The sequence below is a fragment of the Schistocerca piceifrons genome, chromosome 5 (genome assembly GCF_021461385.2).
Source record: "Schistocerca piceifrons isolate TAMUIC-IGC-003096 chromosome 5, iqSchPice1.1, whole genome shotgun sequence".
Lineage (NCBI taxonomy): Eukaryota > Metazoa > Arthropoda > Insecta > Orthoptera > Acrididae > Schistocerca > Schistocerca piceifrons.
Genome location: NC_060142.1, coordinates 233,528,134 through 233,548,767, shown reverse-complemented (window position 1 = coordinate 233,548,767; position 20,634 = coordinate 233,528,134). Strand labels below are relative to the sequence as shown.

The following is a 20,634-nucleotide window of genomic DNA, read 5'->3' as shown; positions in this document are numbered from 1 at the left end:
AATGACAATAGCTTATCAAATTGTACAACTACTTTTTTTTTAAGTAGGGTAGGAAAATGTGATGGAAAATCATAGTTCCCTTCACTTTAACAAGTGTGTGGTCTCCTGGCATGTTTTTGTGTATACTGATGCAACATATTGGTCTTATGAAGTAGTATCAGAACTCAAAAACTTAATGAAGTGAGTCAGTGATGAGTTTGGAAAGACTGATGCTGGTATTATTACTTTTGGTTTGTATAATTTGCTGAATTACACTAAGGAAAGGGTCCTCCATCTAAAAATGTGGTCATATCTACCAAACCTCCTGTGATGTCTGAAGTGCTAGCAACATGGTCACACAACGCTTCATTATAGTAGCAGGTAACATGAGGCAAATGTGGAATGGCAGCCCTTAAAGCCGTGTTCACTTACTTGTATGCACAGTTCTGTGAGAGTTGCTCCAGTGACTCAGCATGGAGCCTAAATTGTAGAAGTTTTCAGGAAGAAAAGAAGATGTACGAGAATAAACTCATCAGACAAATTCCTTAGGCTGAGATGTAATAATATGAATTGATGCAGCCACCCACATTCTTGACATTCATCTCAGTGGTTAATAAGCCTGTTGCCAAAGGTGATATGTTCACCCAGATCTAGGCTGGCAGCAAAAGCATAAACACATGCTACTGCAATAGAAAGCATCCATTATCACTCTGGTAACCAGCAGACTAGTCACGTGAAGTACAGAAACCGCCAGAAACTGGAAGTGAAATCGCAACAAAGAGCTGCACAAAATACAACAAACAGTACACCAAAACCATCATCACTGCCAATGTAGCCACTGAAAGAATAATGGCAAATGAGCAAACATAAACATAAAGGAGTGAGACGAAAACCATCAAACTGTCCAAACTTTGCGTGTGAGCTTGAGAAGAGTTCGTCCATTGAAGAAGTACTGGAGTATGATGTCTTACCTTAGGAAACCATCCATTCCATTCCTTGAACTCCCAGCCAAGCATTTTGTTTCATTAGCAAGGGGGAAAAGGCAAGCATAGAAAAACCTCACTCATAAAATGGCACCTTTACAGCAGTGAAATATTTATGGGTTCATGACATAGATGGAGCAGCTGAAATTACCAACACAGAGAAGACTTTTCAGCCTAAGCCTCATTAGGTAAAGAGATTTTAAAGGTACTGATACACCAATGTTAATAGGTTACAACCTCCACTGGAAAGAGAAGATCAGTGGGAAGAAGGATAAAGGTATTGTTATGATCTTCTTTAATGAAGCATCGTACCTCACTTTCCCTCACCAGAAACTTGGAAGAAGTCCCAGTGTACTATACATTCCATATGGTGTAACCATACGACTCTGTAGATGTCGAGGATCCACTTCTCCTCTGTGGGGACTGTGTAACATCTTATCATGTTTTGTTACCTTCTGCTCGTTGGGTTGAACTGCTGAGGGCATATTCTCTGTGTTTTATTCATATGAGGAGTTCAGCACTTCTAAAGTGGCATTCTGAACTATAGACCTCCCAGTATAGTTTTCAGCTCCTGCAGACACAGCTCAGCAGGAAGTGATCAATGACTTGGTGCTAGAGGATCTACTGGCTGTATTCGACTACTATGGTAGTGCCCAGAAGTTGGTGATCACATAATGTATGTGATCCACCTAACTGCTGATGCACACATTCCAGCCATAATTTCCTGTCAGACTGCCATGTGCAAATTCCAACCAGATGCACTGAACCCAGCACCCTTTTGGTTGCAGGGAGGAAGTTCCCTCATTCATTCCTACTATTTCCATAAGGGTGCTGATATCCTCCTCATTGAGTGCGCCTAACTTGTGAACAAGCAATACACACAGAAAGTCCCTAAAAGTATTAAAGATAGCAATAAGAAACTGTGAGGATGTCCAAACAACTGCCACAGGTAGAGGAGTATTAATGCTCTTAGATATGTTTGAACTCTAAATGATATGAAATTCTGGATGAGTACTACAACTGAATGACAATATTTACTTATTAGGACTAAGAAGGGCCATTCTCTCAGCTGTATGCTTTTCCCTGAACCAGTTCTCAGTTCAGTTCAGTCACCAAATGAATTTACAAGTATTTCATGCAGAATTGGAGCAGATGGATACCTTTTTGCTGAGAAATTCATACCTTTTTGCTGAGAAATTCAGCGTCCTTGAGGGTTCTTCATTTTACGTAACATATGTACCCAGTAAACAGATAACTATTGACTACCTAGGACTTACTCTCTGCCTACAAAGGCTTGCAAAGAATGTGTCATTTTACTGAGTTCCAGGGAACATGTTAATTCAGAGAAATAAGTTAGCATATGTGGCACCCAAGGAGATATGTACTGATAATCTTGTGGTTCAGAGAGCTGTCTGCGTATATTCTTATCCCTCACTGTTGAGGTATAGTGTGATTATGGGAAGCAGAGTGGCTGGAAATGATGAACAATTTGCTGTATTGGTAACATCAGTAACTGTGCTGTGGCAGCCGTCCTACCACTGACACACCCGAGATCCTTCATACACATCTTTAGAAACAACAGATTTGGATGATGTTCACTATTCTATGATGCTTGTGGCATAATTATCGCAGCGTGTCTCATTTTGTCTGATTTTGTATTCATTCAAGAGCACAGAGACAAAGATTGTTTGCAGAGCTGCATTCTATTTTAGTTAAAAATAAGGCAAATGTGGTACAAATTTTAAGATTCTCCGTCCAACTTGCACCCTGGAATACAAGGGAGGAGTTAATAATGTATTATTGGAAGTCTGACTCACTCAGGTTTTTGTAAGTGGTCATCTCCTACACACTTCTGAGATCTTACTTCAGCTGCCTCCTTGTTATTTTATCCAGGTCTTAAATATGTTTTAGAACAATGTCTAAATTTTTAGTTTGAATGTTGATGAAGGTAGGTGAGAATGCAAGGAGCAAATGGAATTTTACTCGAGAGGGACCTTTTTTTCCAACATTTGTCTCAACAAGAGCATGAATAAAATGCATTGGGCACAATCAATACTCTGGCACACAGAAATTTCAAAGCACAAAAGAAAAGCACAAGGGAAAAACAAAGTAAATGAAATCAAAGGAAAACAAAGCTCTCTGTTTCAGTTTACTGTTCTAGCACCTTTTCTTTTCCCTGCACGCTTGGTGTTTTTCAGTTTAGATTTTATTTTCGCTCTCTTTGCCCATATGTATTCAATTCTCAGGACTGTTTTCAACATCAGGATATTTTTTAGCTGTCCATCCCCCCCCCCCCCCCAAACATAACCCTTGTACCTGCCAGCCATTCACTCCCCCCCCCCCCCCCCCCCCCCCAACACACACACACGTGTGTATACGCATTCTCACTCACCGCCCTCTGAGACCCCACTGACCTGCCCCCATGCCCTTAAGTTACTTATTATTGTATATCGTCTTGCCTTCTTCTCTTGTCTTTACCAACCTTCATTCTGGATCTCTAATTCACCAGTTTTCATACAAGAAACATATCTCCCTCTCATGAACTTCTGGTTGTTGTCATCCACCAAACCCATTCCAGATTTCACCACTTTGATAAAAATTGTGTAAAGAAATATTTGGCACACCTTTCACTTGTGTTCCTTAAAAGTATTCTCCCTCTCCAGGTCACATTCCAGCCTCCCATTCAGTCCTCCTCACATCACCACACTCTCCCTGATGACGCGCACCCTCACCTCTCATACTTACTGCCACCATAAACCCAATAATCCGTAGTAATACAGCATCATATTTTTATTTTTAGTAATACAGCTTCATATTTATCTTTTTAAAGAATGCCTTTCATATTGAAATTCAATATTATGTTGGACTCCCCTTCTAACTTATTATGCAAAACTGAATTGTTTTGCAAAGGACTTGCTTTCTTCTGTTTGTGATGTAAACTAGAAATTTCAGTTTGCCATTCAGCTGCATAATATTTCTGAAACAATATATCAAGGTTTTACTGTCACTAAAACTGTTTTAGGTATAATTCCAATATAACCTTTGATAAGAATCATTATACTTTCAATAGATGGGGAGTCTGCTATTTTGATACTCGCTAGATGGGAACGTATGAAGGCAGTGTTGATGGATTATATGAAGGCAGGTGTGATTAGTGATGTTGGCCAGGCAAATGCCCAGTGGGCAGGACATATATAAATGGGAATATGCCCAAAGCAGTTTTAAATGCCCAAAATCTGGGCATTTATGAAAAAGTACTTTTTAAAGTTTTTACTGCTAGAATGCATAATTTAAACAGAAGAAATTGCTTTATTATCAAATGTAGCAACATTTGAGACAAACTATAGTTTCCTATTCTGCTCCTTTCTGTACCTACTTCCTTATGACTGCACTGCCAGGACGATAAAATTGATCTCATTAAAAATGTTAAAGATGCCCAACCAATAAAGAAGCAGAGTTGCAAAAGCTTTTCCAATACAAAATATCTGCTTATAAAAATTTTTAAGTGCTGATTATCAGTTAATCCTAAAAGTTCACAAATTTTGTGGCATTTAAGAAGTTTAGGCATTTAAGACTTTTGGGCATTTGCACAGGCATTTATCCTGGTCATTTGCCCCAACTTATAAATGCCCAGGCATTTTAGGCCACTAGGTATAATACTTCCACTTAAATCTTCTTTCACATTGAGTCCATCCCAATGGCTCAAATGAATTTTTGAAAGTTTCTGGTAATGTTTGGCTATTTCTAAAACCATATTCTATTGAGCTTCTTATGTCATCTAATCTGAATAGCACCCCCCCTCCCTCCGCCCCCCCCTCTCTCTCTCTCTCTCTCTCTCTCTCTCTCTCTCTCTGTGTGTGTGTGTGTGTGTGTGTGTGTGTGTGTGTGTGTGTGTGTTTGTTTTTCATTTCTGTACCTTAGTACATGTGTAGCTTGACAACAAACAACAACACTTTAAGTTTGACAGTTGTGACCCTTTCCATGGAAAATATCCCCACCCACACAAAAAAACCACACACACACACACACACACACAGTAACTAACAAACCTTGTTAAAAAGGGGAAAAAACCACACCGGCTAATATGACAATTGGAATTTAGTGCTGAGGCTAAAATGCGTGTATCAAAAAAGAGAATGAGACATTTATAAGCTTTCATATGATGTATGGGTGTAGAAAATTCACAAATGTGCTGCTGCTAAAAACCAACAATACAATGTAACCTATCCCTCTAGCTTCAGGAGTCATTCGTTGTACCACAAGACATTGGAAAATACTCCCACCTGAATGTTAGAGCGTTATTCTAAAATGAGGATTGGTTGCATGGGCGCGCGTGCGCGCGCGCACACACACACACACACACACACACACACACACACACACACACACACACACACACACACCTGATGAGCATGGCTGTTGGTCATGGTGACCATGGCGCAGATTCTACATCTATATCCATGCCCTTTGAGTCACTAGGGAGTCCATGGCAGAGAGTATTTCCCATTGCACCACATATTAAGTTTTCCTTCCATTTGATTCACATTTATAGCACATGGAAGAATGCCTGCTTAAACACCCATGTGGACACAATATTTAAATTAATCTTGTCTTTGTAGTCCCCAAAGGAGTGACATGAAGGAAGCAATAGTATATTCATAGATCCTTCACATATTACTGGTTCCAGAAACATTGCAAGTCGGCTTTTGCAGGATAGTTGGTGTCTAACTTCAGATCTCTGCCAGGTCAGTTCTTTCAACAGTTTCTGTGGCACACTTTCACCATTTGTGCTGCCCTTCTTTGTAGCCATTTGCTGATTTGCTGCATTGCATTTTTCTACATGATCTGTGTCTGTCAGCATATTGCCAGGCAAAAAATTGGTGCACTTACCTTGATACGCTTACCTGAAAATCTGAGCATTCACAAAGTGACTGCATATGCTAACCTGTCATGAAAATAATTGCAAAAGAAAGGTGGTATTAACAGAGGGTATATCCCTCTCCGCCACATCTAGCCTAAACTACACAGTTCTTTGTACATGACAAGATCTTAAATGGTTTTTGTTATGCAGCAATACTTTCACCCTTCACATCCATATAAACAACCAGCGCTCACTTCAAACCCACAAGTTGTTGTTTGTGACCAAGTTCAATGCAACAAGACAGTGGAATTTTGCATTGCACACAGAACAAAGAGGTACAAGTCATTTTACAGAAATGAAGGAAAAAACTTAATTGAGCTGTTAAATCTGCAGTTCTACCAATAGCTAGCTTTCTATATGTGTTATTCTACACACAGTACTGTTCAGAATAGTACTACTATTCTTCTCATACCCTAGGAAGCACATCATTTCTGCTCAGAAGCTATCATACCACACACTCCAAAAAAAATAGCCTGCCTTGGCTATCCAAGCATCCAGAACAGTCTGTCATTTTTGTTTCTGATTGGCTAGTACATGCACACACCTTTACAAACAGCATTTTACCTGTCGTCATAAAATCATTCTTCCCGTACTCAGCCAACAAGAGGTGATGTTACAATTAATTAATTACACAATTTAATTAAAGAGAAAATAAAAATAGTATCCATACATGCCCTACCTGCTTTTTTTCTGAAGGAAAAGAGGGAATTCTCCCCCCCCCCCAAGTGTGAAAACTGATTGCTTTACAGTCAGCATTTGCACCAGTTGCAGAACTGACTATGTACATACAATTAACCACAATTACTTCATTTAAAACTCACATAAACTAACTATGAAGTCTCTCACACCACTCTGACATCCTAAAGGTTTCATAGTATGAACTACAATCCACATTAGATGAAAGTAAGGACTTCTTCAAATGTCTATATAACTCTGTTGGTCTTTTGTTACAGATCACCACGATAAGTAAATTCCTTCTATGGACAGTTTTTACTGTACTATAAAAGCTCAAACCCTGATTATTACTGTAAAGATAAAAATTTACTGTTTTAGGGAAATATGAATAACTGAAAAACTATTGAATTTATGTATCTATATGTCCATCTTTATACAAGATGGTTGTAGAACATCAGCAGTTTAATGTAAAATGTCAAACACCTTCAGCAGTCTAAATTTCCAGCCCCCCCTCCCCTCCTCTACCAGTTTCAGCTTGCAGACTACAAGTGATGATCGAAGGGATCCCTGTGTTATGAAGAAGTCTACGGATACCAGTGATTGTATCTTGGCCCATATTTCGTCTGTACAGAAATTGGTTTCTTCTTACAGGGTCAGGGGACCTGAAGACAGCATAGTGTAATACTGAAATTGGTAGCTCAAATAAAATAAAGCTGGAAATTTGGAAACTTAAATGGGTGAAGGTGTTTTTGTGGTGTCACCGCCAGACACCACACTTGCTAGGTGGTAGCTTTAAATCGGCCACGGTCCATTAGTACATGTCGGACCCGCGTGTCGCCACTCTGTGTGATCGCAGACCGAGCGCCACCATCAGGAAGGTCTCGAGATACGGACTAGCACTCGCCCCAGTTGTACGGACGACTTTGCTAGTGATGTACCAAGGATTGAATAAAGTTAAGTATTCTGGAAGCTACGTACTTTTCTTTATAGCATTCATTACGTATCCTGTTACAGACCTATCTCTTGCCTGCTAAACGCGTGCCTTTCGGCTACTTCCGTGGCGTGGATGTCTTTCCACGTCACAACAGTTTTGATTTGACACTTTATATTAAATTTATAGTGCTCAAGCTTTCATTCAAAAAACACTTTCAGTCAGAAAGTCACATATGAAAGCTTAATCTTCATGTGATGATTATAAAAGGAGATGCATATGAGGGTTGGAACTTTAATAGTGGCAACTATTTATTTACAGCTCGTACGTAGATATATTGTCCTGCAAAATGATGGTCAGGTCCTGCAGAAAGTGTCACTACTTCTGTCTCTATGGGGTTCATTTTTGTTTCACAACCTATGACCAGCTTAGAGACAGAAGTGATGACACTTTCTGCAAGACCTGACCATCATTTTGCTGGACAGTGCTCAAGCATGTGCAGTGCGTGCTGTTACAGATTTGCAGTGAACACATGGTGTGTCGTGGAGCGATCACTCTGTTTTTAAAATAATTGAAAAGCCACAATCGCTTCAGTTGTTTATTAGATGGCCGATTTCAGCACTCTGAAGGTGCCATCATCAGATCTGAAACGTGGATTAACATTTATACAACCATATGGACATCATATGCCGTGATGTCCATATGGTTTTATAAATGTTAATCCACGTCTCAGATCTGATGATGGCACCTTCAGAGTGCTGAAACCGGTCATCTAATAAACAATTGAGGCGATCGTGGCTTTTCAATTATTTTGTTACTGATTTGTTTGACTGATGGGGCTGCTAAGTGCTATACCACCTACTGCACTCCCCTGACTTAAGCCCTCATAAGTTCAAATTGATTTCTAAACTGAAGGAGACACTTCACGGCATTTGCTTCAGCATTTCTACAAATTCGTCAGGCAATAGACCGCGCCGCTTGAACTGTCAACACAACTGGCACTGCTAAGAGTATCCTATGACATCTACATCGCTGGCAGCGGTTTGTACACAATGCTGGTGGCTACTTTGAAAGTCAGTAAAACTTTGAAACACATATCTATTTTGTACGAACTGTAAATAAATAGTTGCCACCATTAAAAGTTCCAACTCTCGTAGTATCAAAGGTGTATGTTGTTGAACCTGTACTTAATTAAGCATTGGACTTGACAGCACAGGCCAAGCAGCAGGTGTTCTAGACAATGGGAACCTCACTCCACAGCTCCTCTACACATTATGTTAACAGGGAGGCAATCAGAATTCTGCCTCTTGAACTGCAAATTTAAAATTGCTAATCCACAAATTATATATCCACTGTTACACCTCTTTGGTGTGGGTGTCACGCACATTTGACCATTATTCACCTCTCCCAAAGACGGGATATGTCTCATCAGGCGAACAATACTTTATGTTGGCCTCATGGGTGAGGGTACCTGTCCTCTGGACAAAATGGTGGTTTCTATTTGGAACAGTGAGGTAGTATTGGATGTAGGCTTTCCTCTGGTACATTCATTACAGTGACCCGCAAGAAAATAGTTATTGGTATTGCTGTTTTCTGAGCTGGTCCACCATTTTCATCATCTGTAAATCATCACAAAATATTAATTTGTAAATTTTTCTAAGCCAGAAAAGAACCACACTTAAGTGGTTAAAAAAAATTCATAATAGCGTAAACAAATGCTGAAATCATAGTCCAAAAGCAATTGGAAAATACCTAATTTTTGCAAATCCCCCATTTTGTACAGGGCGTTTTCCCTTTCATAAACAATTTAGGTATTTTGTAATTAATTTAGCTCTTTCCCTTATGTAATTAATTTAGGATGTCCAGTAATAATACTGACTTGTGGTATCAGCATGCATTACCTTAGTTAATATCAGTGTTCTTTCTTTCAGAATCCTATGTTGGATCATGAAACAGTTGAGTTTCCTCTGTATTTGACAGGTTCCCCTATTTTTTTCGCTACAGCTTGCACCTGAACTGCATCAATCTCTCCTCTCTACATCTGTCATATTGATGAGTCTGCTTTACTGTACCTGTTTTCACACGTGTGCTTTTCTGCTTGGTGCTTTTCTGCTTGTCACTCATTTGCAGACATTTTACTGACTAATCCTTGGGCTCCAAATACATTTTTTCCTGTAAGTGCATTCATTAAATGTCTCGTGTAATCATCAGGCTAGCTTTCTACATACATAGGCACTCTGACAGCTTAAGAGTATACAAACATCTGTGAATGAAATCCATTACTGTCTGTAGATGAGATATGATATGAAATAATCTTAAATAAAAATATATCCACCAACGTACTAATCAAGATTTCATTTTGATCCCTATTTGACACACACTTTGTAACCAGAGAAGATGACTACAGTTAAACACTTTCAGAGTAATGGCATTTATTCTAAAAGACCAGAAGAATAAGTTATCAAATGTTTCAGATATAGAAGACAAGAATTTATAGTATAAGAAAGTGCAAATTGTTGCAGCTATGTTAAGAAAATTTCAAATTACCACCAACCTTTAAATTTTACATTTCTCACTGCCAAGTGGCAGTTATTCATGTTTGTCTTCATGTAGTATTGTTCTAGAGCCCATAAAGAATATCAAGAAAGAAAATGAAACAATCTCAGATTTCTGGAATTAATCTGTACTTATTGTTTGTATTCTCAGTTTCAGTTTGTGAATTCCTTCCTGTCGCTATTTTATATAGCATTTTATCTTCAAGATCAAGAGAAACTGAAAGAGGTGAGACATGAACCATAAACTTTCAAAATTTTGTTGTTTCTTGTTATAACGTAAATAAAAACTTATATTTACTTGTCCATATTACAGCAACTGGCTGCCCTTCTGATAGCGAGACAAGTTATTGGTAATCTTAAAGAATCAGCATTACCATATTTATTGGAGCAATTACGCCTGGCAAAACTTAGTTTTGATCTCTTTGGCGCCCTGAGCCCTTCAGAGGCTAAGAAAGATCTTTCAAAAGAACCTCAAGTAACAGCAGATGATGGGACAACTACAAATAAAACAGGAAATAGGAACATAAGTCAAGCAGAACTAGAGAGTTCTCTTTTCAAGGTTTGTTAACATTTGAATGATATTCGTAAACACTATCAATTCCAAATTCAAAGAAGCTGAGCATTTAAAAAATATAATTTTCATTAACTCTTATCAGCAAAATGTTGAGCATGGAGAGAGAGAATGTACCAAGGGATGTGGTCCATAGAGTAGAAAAGAAATCTCACTGAAAAACTGGTAGGTGCAAATCATATGTGACACCACTACGCTGTGATGTTATATCTTCACTTTCATGCTCACAATGCAATAGAAGGAAAACAAATTAATACTGAGGCTACAGAAATAGCAACTGACAGGTTATGAGTCATGAGTACATACATGTTGTTGTTGTTGTGGTCTTCAGTCCTGAGACTGGTTTGATGCAGCTCTCCATGCTACTCTATCCTGTGCAAGCTTTTTCATCTCCCAGTACCTACTGCAACCTACATCCTTCTGAATCTGCTTAGTGTATTCATCTCTTGGTCTCCCTCTACGATTTTTACCCTCCACGCTGCCCTCCAATACTAAATTGGTGATCCCTTGATGCCTCAGAACATGTCCTACCAATCGATCCCTTCTTCTGGTCAAGTTGTGCCACAAACTTCTCTTCTCCCCAATTCTATTCAATACTTCCTCATTAGTTATGTGATCTACCCATCTAATCTTCAGCATTCTTCTGTAGCACCACATTTCAAAAGCTTCTATTCTCTTCTTGTCCAAACTATTTATCGTCCATGTTTCACTTCCATACATGGCTACACTCCATACGAATACTTTCAGAAATGACTTCCTGACACTTAAATCTATACTCGATGTTAACAAATTTCTCTTCTTCAGAAACGCTTTCCTTGCCATTGCCAGCCTACATTTTATATCCTCTCTACTTCGACCATCATCAGTTATTTTGCTCCCCAAATAGCAAAACTCCTTTACTACTTTAAGTGCCTCATTTCCTAATCTAATTCCCTCAGCATCACCCGACTTAATTAGACTACATTCCATTATCCTTGTTTTGCTTTTGTTGATGTTCATCTTATATCCTCCTTTCAAGACACTGTCCATTCCATTCAACTGCTTTTCCAAGTCCTTTGCTGTCTCTGACAGAATTACAATGTCATCGGCGAACCTCAAAGTTTTTATTTCTTCTCCATGAATTTTAATACCTACTCCGAATTTTTCTTTTGTTTCCTTTACTGCTTGCTCAATATACAGATTGAACAACATCGGGGAGAGGCTACAACCCTGTCTTACTCCCTTCCCAACCACTGCTTCCCTTTCATGTCCCTCGACTCTTATAACTGCCATCTGGTTTCTGTACAAATTGTAAATAGCCTTTCGCTCCCTGTATTTTACCCCTGCCACCTTTAGAATTTGAAAGAGAGTATTCCAGTCAACATTGTCAAAAGCTTTCTCTAAGTCTACAAATGCTAGAAACATAGGTTTGCCTTTCCTTAATCTTTCTTCTAAGATAAGTCGTAAGGTCAGTATTGCCTCACGTGTTCCAGTGTTTCTACGGAATCCAAACTGATCTTCCCCGAGGTTGGCTTCTACTAGTTTTTCCATTCGTCTGTAAAGAATTCGTGTTAGTATTTTGCAGCTGTGACTTATTAAGCTGATAGTTCGGTAATTTTCACATCTGTCAACACCCGCTTTCTTTGGGATTGGAATTATTATATTCTTCTTGAAGTCTGAGGGTATTTCGCCTGTTTCATACATCTTGCTCACCAGATGGTAGAGTTTTGTCAGGACTGGCTCTCCCACGGCCGTCAGTAGTTCCAATGGAATATTGTCTACTCCGGGGGCCTTGTTTCGACTCAGGTCTTTCAGTGCTCTGTCAAACTCTTCACGCAGTATCATATCTCCCATTTCATCTTCATCTACATCCTCTTCCATTTCCATAATATTGTCCTCAAGCACATCGCCCTTGTATAGACCCTCTATATACTCCTTCCACCTTTCTGCTTTCCCTTCTTTGCTTAGAACTGGGTTTCCATCTGAGCTCTTGATATTCATACAAGTCGTTCTCTTATCTCCAAAGGCCTCTTTAATTTTCCTGTAGGCGGTATCTATCTTACCCCTAGTGAGATAGGCCTCTACATCCTTACATTTGTCCTCTAGCCATCCCTGCTTAGCCATTTTGCACTTCCTGTCGATCTCATTTTTGAGACGTTTGTATTCCTTTTTGCCTGTTTCACTTACTGCATTTTTATATTTTCTCCTTTCATCAATTAAATTCAGTATTTCTTCTGTTACCCAAGGATTTCTACTAGCCCTCGTCTTTTTACCTACTTGATCCTCTGCTGCCTTCACTACTTCATCCCTCAAAGCTACCCATTCTTCATCTACTGTATTTATTTCCCCCATTCCTGTCAATTGCTCCCTTATGCTCTCCCTGAAGCTCTGTACAACCTCTGGTTCTTTTAGTTTATCCAGGTCCCATCTCCTTAAATTCCCACCTTTTCGCAGTTTCTTCAGTTTTAATCTACAGGTCATAACCAATAGATTGTGGTCAGAGTCCACATCTGCCCCTGGAAATGTCTTACAGTTTAAAACCTGGTTCCTAAATCTCTGTCTTACCATTATATAATCTATCTGATACCTTTTAGTATCTCCAGGGTTCTTCCATGTATACAACCTTCTTTCATGATTCTTAAACCAAGTGTTAGTTATGATTATGTTGTGCTCTGTGCAAAATTCTACAAGGCGGCTTCCTCTTTCATTTCTGACCCCCAATCCATATTCACCTACTATGTTTCCTTCTCTCCCTTTTCCTACACTCGAATTCCAGTCACCCATGACTATTAAATTTTCATCTCCCTTCACAATCTGAATAATTTCTTTTATTTCATCATACATTTCTTCAATTTCTTCGTCATCTGCAGAGCTAGTTGGCATATAAACTTGTACTACTGTAGTAGGTGTGGGCTTCGTATCTATCTTGGCCACAATAATGCGTTCACTATGCTGTTTGTAGTAGCTTACCCGCATTCCTATTTTCCTATTCATTATTAAACCTACTCCTGCATTACCCCTATTTGATTTTGTGTTTATAACCCTGTAGTCACCTGACCAGAAGTCTTGTTCCTCCTGCCACCGAACTTCACTAATTCCCACTATATCTAACTTCAACCTATCCATTTCCCTTTTTAAATTTTCTAACCTACCTGCCCGATTAAGGGATCTGACATTCCACGCTCCGATCCGTAGAACGCCAGTTTTCTTTCTCCTGATAACGACATCCTCTTGAGTAGTCCCCGCCCGGAGATCCGAATGGGGGACTATTTTACCTCCGGAATATTTTACCCAAGAGGACGCCATCATCATGTAATCATACAGTAAAGCTGCATGCCCTCGGGAAAAATTACGGCTGTAGTTTCCCCTTGCTTTCAGCCGTTCGCAGTACCAGCACAGCAAGGCCGTTTTGGTTATTGTTACAAGGCCAGATCAGTCAATCATCCAGACTGTTGCCCTTGCAACTACTGAAAAGGCTGCTGCCCCTCTTCAGGAACCACACGTTTGTCTGGCCTCTCAACAGATACCCCTCCGTTGTGGTTGCACCTACGGTACGGCTATCTGTATCGCTGAGGCACGCAAGCCTCCCCACCAACGGCAAGGTCCATGGTTAATGACGCTGTTTAGAAGTTCTTTCATAGAAATGCAATGTAATTACAGATGTTCTCGGGGATCTTTGAATATTTATGCAGACACTGTTTTCATAAATTGTTATTAATGTATTAACCTGTTCTTAACGCTTTAACAAGGGAATGAATTCTTTAATCTGTATTGGTCAGTACTCTCACAAGGGAACAGGCTGACATTTCATGACACTACCTTAAAAAAAAGAAATGGAATATGGCATTTTTCATGTAATTTCTGCACATGAAACTGTCTGGTATAGAGGCCTGAATTCTCATGCTGTGAGGTACAGGAGTCTCATGTTAGTTTCCACTGGTTTATGAGGTGAGCACTGAATCACCATTTAGAAGCGATCAAAAGATGATTAAATATTTGTGGGGAAATACAACTTACATTTTATCCATAATGCTCATTCCAAATTGGAAAGAAGTATACACAAATACATACAAGACTTCCACCATGTCAATGTAAGTTCAGCCTAATATTTGTATATTTTGAGTAGCACCGCATGTATTTAATGAGATTTTGAAACCAAGGAGAGAAAAAAAAAAAAAAAAACTGATTATGTACTAGTGATTGCAGCTGAAGAATATTGTCAGTGTGGTAGACTGGAACTCCAGTGGTCTCTCCATAATAACTTTCTCTTTTAATGTTCTGTAAAATACCCTCCACTGATAGGTAACAATGGTCATTCCAGACTGTTCTTCAGAATTATTGTGTATGAATGTGTAAGTGAAAACATGGACTGCGCAGTTGCCTATTATGTTGCTCTCCTTTGAATGAATGTGTTCTTTTAGGTCACATTACCTTTCAAAATTAGATTGAGCTACTTTGTACGCACAATATTCTTTGAAACTGACAAACCTATTAGGCACACCAGATTAAAAATTCGTTATCCCCATCATCATCATAATACTGTGTACCACCACCTCTAGCCTTGATAATGACCTGAATTCAGTAAATAAGTGCGCCCACAATTTCCTTCAGGTATGCCATATCCTGCTGAAGCCACTTATTGATGCTTTATACCATGTAGATATCCCAAATTGTGGGAATGTTGAGTGCTTGATGCCTCACACAATTTGAAAAGAAGCAAAATGACATCACAGGCCATACCTCCAGGCAGACACTGTCTCGTTTCTGTCTTGTTTTTTTTTCAGATGAACAGCTTTATGTGCTGCTGTGAGCAATGCCCTTTTGTGGAGTACTTGGCTCCAAATCTCATTTGCATTCCGTTCCCTAGAGTGTTTGCTCAGAAACTGATTGAGATGAACCTACATTCACCAATAGCAGCAATTCCTGTGGTACCATTTTTCACCATCCATTGCACTTCAAAAAAATGAATGAAGATAGAAACATGGGGTAGATTTTAACTGAAGTATGTTGTTGTTGTTGTTGTGGTTGTGGTCTTAAGTCCTGAGACTGGTTTGATGCAGCTCTCCATGCTACTGTATCCTGTGCAAGCTTCTTGATCTCCCAGTACTTCCTGCAACCTACATCCTTCTGAATCTGCTTAGTGTATTCATCTCTTGGTCTCCCTCTACAATTTTTACCCTCCACGCTTCCCTCCAATGCTAAATTGGTGATCCCTTGATGCCTCAGAACATGTCCTACCAACCGATCCCTTCTTCTTGTCAAGTTGTGCCACAAACTCCTCCCCAATTCTATTCAATACCTCCTCATTAGTTATGTGATCTACCCATCTAATCTTCAGCGTTCTTCTGTAGCACCACATTTCGAATGCTTGTATTCTCTTCTTGTCCAAACTATTTATCGTCCAAGTTTCACATCCATACGTGGCTACACTCCATACAAATACTTTCAGAAACGGCTTCTTGACACTTAAATCTATACTCGATGTTAATAAATTTCTCTTCTTCAGAAACGCTTTGCTTGCCATTTCCACTCGACATTTTATATCCTCTCTACTTCGACCATCATTAGTTATTTTGCTCCCCAAATAGCAAAACTCCTTTACTACTTTAAGTGCCTCATTTTGTAATCTAATTCCCGCAGCATCACCCGATTTAATTCGACTACATTCCATTATCCTCGTTTTGCTTTTGTTGATGTACATCTTATATCCTCCTTTCAAGACACTGTCCATTCTGTTCAACTGCTCTTCCAAGTCCTTTGCTGTCTCTGGCAGAATTACAATGTCATTGGCGAACCTCAAAGTTTTTATTTCTTCTCCATGGATTTTAATACCTACTCCAATTTTTTCTTTTATTTTCTTTACTGCTTGCTCAATATACAGATTGAATAACATCAGGGAGAGGCTACAACCCTGTCTCACTCCCTTCCCAACCACTGCTTCCCTTTCATGCCCCTCGACTCTTATAACTGCCATCTGGTTTCTGTACAAATTGTAAATAGCCTTTCGCTCCCTGTATTTTACCCCTGCCACTTTTAGGATTTGAAGGAGAGTTTTCCAGTCAACATTGTCAAAAGCTTTCTCTAAGTCTACAAATGCTAGAAACATAGGTTTGCCTTTCCTTAATCTATTTTCTAAGATAAGTCGTAGGGTCAGTATTGCCTCACATGTTCCAACATTTTTACGGAATCCAAACTGATCTTCCCCGAGGTCGGCTTCTACCAGTTTTTCCATTCGTCTGTAAAGAATTCGTGTTAGTATTTTGCAGCCATGACTTATTAAACTGATAGTTTGGTAATTTTCACATCTGTCAACACCTGCTTTCTTTGGGATTGGAATTATTATATTCTTCTTGAAGTCTGTGGGTATTTCACCTGTCTTATACATCTTGCTCACCAGATGGTAGAATTTTGTCAGGACTGGCTCTCCCAAGGCCGTCAGTAGTTCCAATGAAATGTTGTCTACTCCCGGAGCCTTGTTCGACTCAGGTCTTTCAGTGCTCTGTCAAACTCTTCACGCAGTATCGTATCTCCCATTTCATCTTCATCTACATCCTCTTCCATTTCCATAATATTGTCCTCAAGTACATTGCCCTTGTGTAGACCCTCTGTATACTCCTTCCATCTCTCTGCTTTCCCTTCTTTGCTTAGAACTGGGTATCCATCTGAGCTCTTGATATTCATACAAGTGGCTCTCTTCTCTCCAAAGGTCTCTTTAATTTTCCTGTAGGCAGTATCTGTCTCACCCCTAGTGAGATAAGCCTCTACATCCTTACATTTGTCCTCTAGCCATCCCTGCTTAGCCATTTTGCACTTCCTGTCGATCTCATTTTTGACACATTTGTATTCCTTTTTGCCTGCTTCATTTACTGCGTTGTTATATTTTCTCCTTTCATCAATTAAATTCAATATTTCTTCTGTTACCCAAGGATTTCTACTAGCCCTCATCTTTTTACCTACTTGATCCTCTGCTGCCTTCACTACTTCATCCCTCAGAGCAACCCATTCTTCTTCTACTGTATTTCTTGCCCCCATTCCTGTCAATTGTTCCCTTATGCTCTCCTGAAACTCTGTACAACCTGTGGTTTAGTCAGTTTATCCAGGTCCCATCTCCTTAAATTCCCATCTTTTTGCAGGTTCTTCAGTTTTAATCTACAGTTCATAACCAATAGAATGTGGTCAGTCCACATCTGCCCCTGGAAATGTCTTACAATTTAAAACCTTGTTCCTAAATTTATGTCTTACCAATATATAATCTATCGGATACCTTCTAGAATCTCCAGGATCCTTCCATGTATACAACCTCCTTTTATGATTCTTGAACCAAGTGTTAGCTGTGATTAAGTTATGCTCCTGGCAAAATTCTACCTAATGGCTTCCTTTTTTCATTTCTTACCCCCAATCCATATTCACCTACTATGTTTCCGTCTCTCCCTTTTCCTACTCTCGAATTCTAGTCACCCATGACTATTAAATTTTCGTCTCACTTCACTACCTGAATAATTTCTTTTATCTCATCATACATTTCATCCATTTCTTCATCATCTGCAGAGCTAGTTGGCATATAAACTTGTACTGCTGTAGTAGGCATGGGCTTCATGTCTATCTTGGCCACAATAATGCGTTCACTATGCTGTTTGTAGTAGCTTACCCACACTCCTATTTTTTTACTCATTATTAATCCTACTCCTGCATTACCCCTGTATTCACCTTACCAAAAGTCTTGTTCCTCCTGCCACCGAACTTTACTAATTCCCACTATATCTAACTTTAACCTATCCATTTCCCTTTTTAAATTTTCTAACCTACCTGCCCGATTAAGGGATCTGACATTCCACGCTCTGATCCATAGGTCGCCAGTTTTCTTTCTCCTGATAATAACGTCCTCTTGAGTAGTCCCCGTCCGGAGTTCAGAATGGGGGGGACTATTTTACCTCTGGAATATTTTACCCAAGAGGACGCCATCATCATTTAACCATACAGTAAAACTGCATGCTCTCGGGAAAAATTACGGCCGTAGTTTCCCCTTGCTTTCAGCCGTTCGTAGTACCAGCACAGCAAGGCCGTTTTGGTTAGTGTTACAAGGCCGGATCAGTCAATCATTCAGACTGTTGCCCCTGCAACTACTGGAAAGGCTGCTGCCCCTCTTCAGGAACCACACGTTTGTCTGGCCTCTCAGTAGATACCCCTCCATTGTGGTGTCACCTACGGTATGGCCATCTGTATCGCTGAGGCACGCAAGCCTTCCCAACAACGGCAAGGTCCATGGTTCATGGGGGGGAACTGAAGTATAGGATTACAAAATGGTTTCTCATTTCCTTTTTTAAAAAATGGCAGTATAGGTACTTCTCTTGTATGCAAACACATACAACCTAGGGGTACTTTTTACAATTTTTCACAATCCAGACCATAGTCAAACTTGTCCCATACTTCTGCAAAAATGCCTGGAATTACTACGTTACTGCTGATGAGTTCATCCAAAGTTGCAGTTCACCCAAAGTTGTTGGAAGGGATCCACCTAAATTGTTTTACAAATCCCCACCAGAAAAGATCACATACTATGAGATCAGGTGACCTTAGAGACCAACGGTGCATTGTGAACTTCTGTGCCCTCCTTACACTGTCGAATATGCAATGGCGTACTCTCAACAAAAATCGTTCTGTACAGTCGTAACTGAATCACACCTGTTGAAACTAAGAATGTGAAATACATTTTCTTGTTGGTTTATCACCATTACCCACTGAGTAATGATGAAGTGAGCAAGCTAAATGCCCCTCAGAGGCCCCTACCAGCAAACATACAAACTGGCAACTTATAACTATTTCCTAGATAAACTTTTAACATCAGTCTACCAAGATAGCATTCTTTCTCAGCTCATGTAACAAGTGCAACTGTTATTTGTCCCTGTGGATCATTATTTTGTATATATGAAGGAATATAATTAAAACTGAAGTTACTCCAGGAATATTTCATGGTTTTGCTGTCCAGCAAACCCTCTCAATTTCAGTACATAAAGTAAAATTTACCCCATATTTCTATCATCATTCAAGTAGAATGTATATTCCTGTGAAAGAGGATGACTTTCTTTGAAACATGAGTGTACAGAGAGAACTGAATGAATTCACATATTGGAATCATGGTGCTCTGCAGCTTACATGAATTTCAGAGATGACCTTTAATTCCAAGGAACATCTCTCAACTGCATTAAAAACATTATTAGATAGGTAACATGTTTGTAGGTTCCTTATCAACTTTATTTTTTTATGGTTGCTTGATAAGTTTTATAGACAAAAGATTTGCAACTGATCAATTATTCTTGTGTATTATACCCTTCATCAGTTTCCTTGATAGTGGGCTGAACCTGAAAGGGGTGGTGGTTTCCTTAGTGAGGGATTAGACTATTAGCTTTAGTTGGTCGCAAAATAATCACAAATGTGAATGAAAAAATGTTAGGTAATATGTGCTCCCTCCACAATGGTTGCAGTTTGCAATTGCACCATTTCTGTATCAGCATGCTTCGTGAATCAAGGACAATTGCCTTATTGTTCAAAGTACATCGGATGAATTTTTTTTGTACCATCTACTCAAGAGTCACATCTTGAACGCCATCAAATTTCTATTTAATGAATTGTCTGTGAATTGTATGCCAAATCAAATAATAGTAGTTGTTGTAGTTGCTGTTATTGCAGTTGTACTAATAGTAGAATGGTGGTTTACATTCTATTAGTTACATGCCTAACATCATTTTAACAGACAGCAGTGGGTGCCCCAACACTTTTGACTTCATAATGCAGCAAATCTTATGACAAAAAGTGGGGTTATGATGCAGTGGAAAGTGTCATGTTGGAGAAAATAACAGAATCCCAGGGACAAAAAGTGTGCATAAATGAAATAAGAAAGCTGAAAATATGTTCAAAAACTAAAAGGATGGTCCTGATACTCAAGAGGCATGGGTTTTGTGATCGTATTATTTGTTAGCCACTTTATAACAATTTGAACTCGTTCTACGTATACAGCAGAACCAGTTAACTCACCAGCTTAA

At 39.3% G+C, this 20,634-nt stretch overlaps 1 protein-coding gene across 1 annotated transcript in view; it reads left to right on the top strand.

Annotated features, from left to right (window-relative positions):
* Positions 1 to 20,634, top strand: part of LOC124798259 (anoctamin-8) — a 197,921-nt gene that overhangs the window by 166,817 nt on the left and 10,470 nt on the right. Inside the window, exons 11-12 of the mRNA XM_047261579.1 lie at positions 10,196 to 10,270; positions 10,358 to 10,603. Of these exons, the coding sequence (XP_047117535.1) occupies positions 10,196 to 10,270; positions 10,358 to 10,603 (321 nt within the window). The remainder of the gene's footprint in view (positions 1 to 10,195; positions 10,271 to 10,357; positions 10,604 to 20,634) is intronic.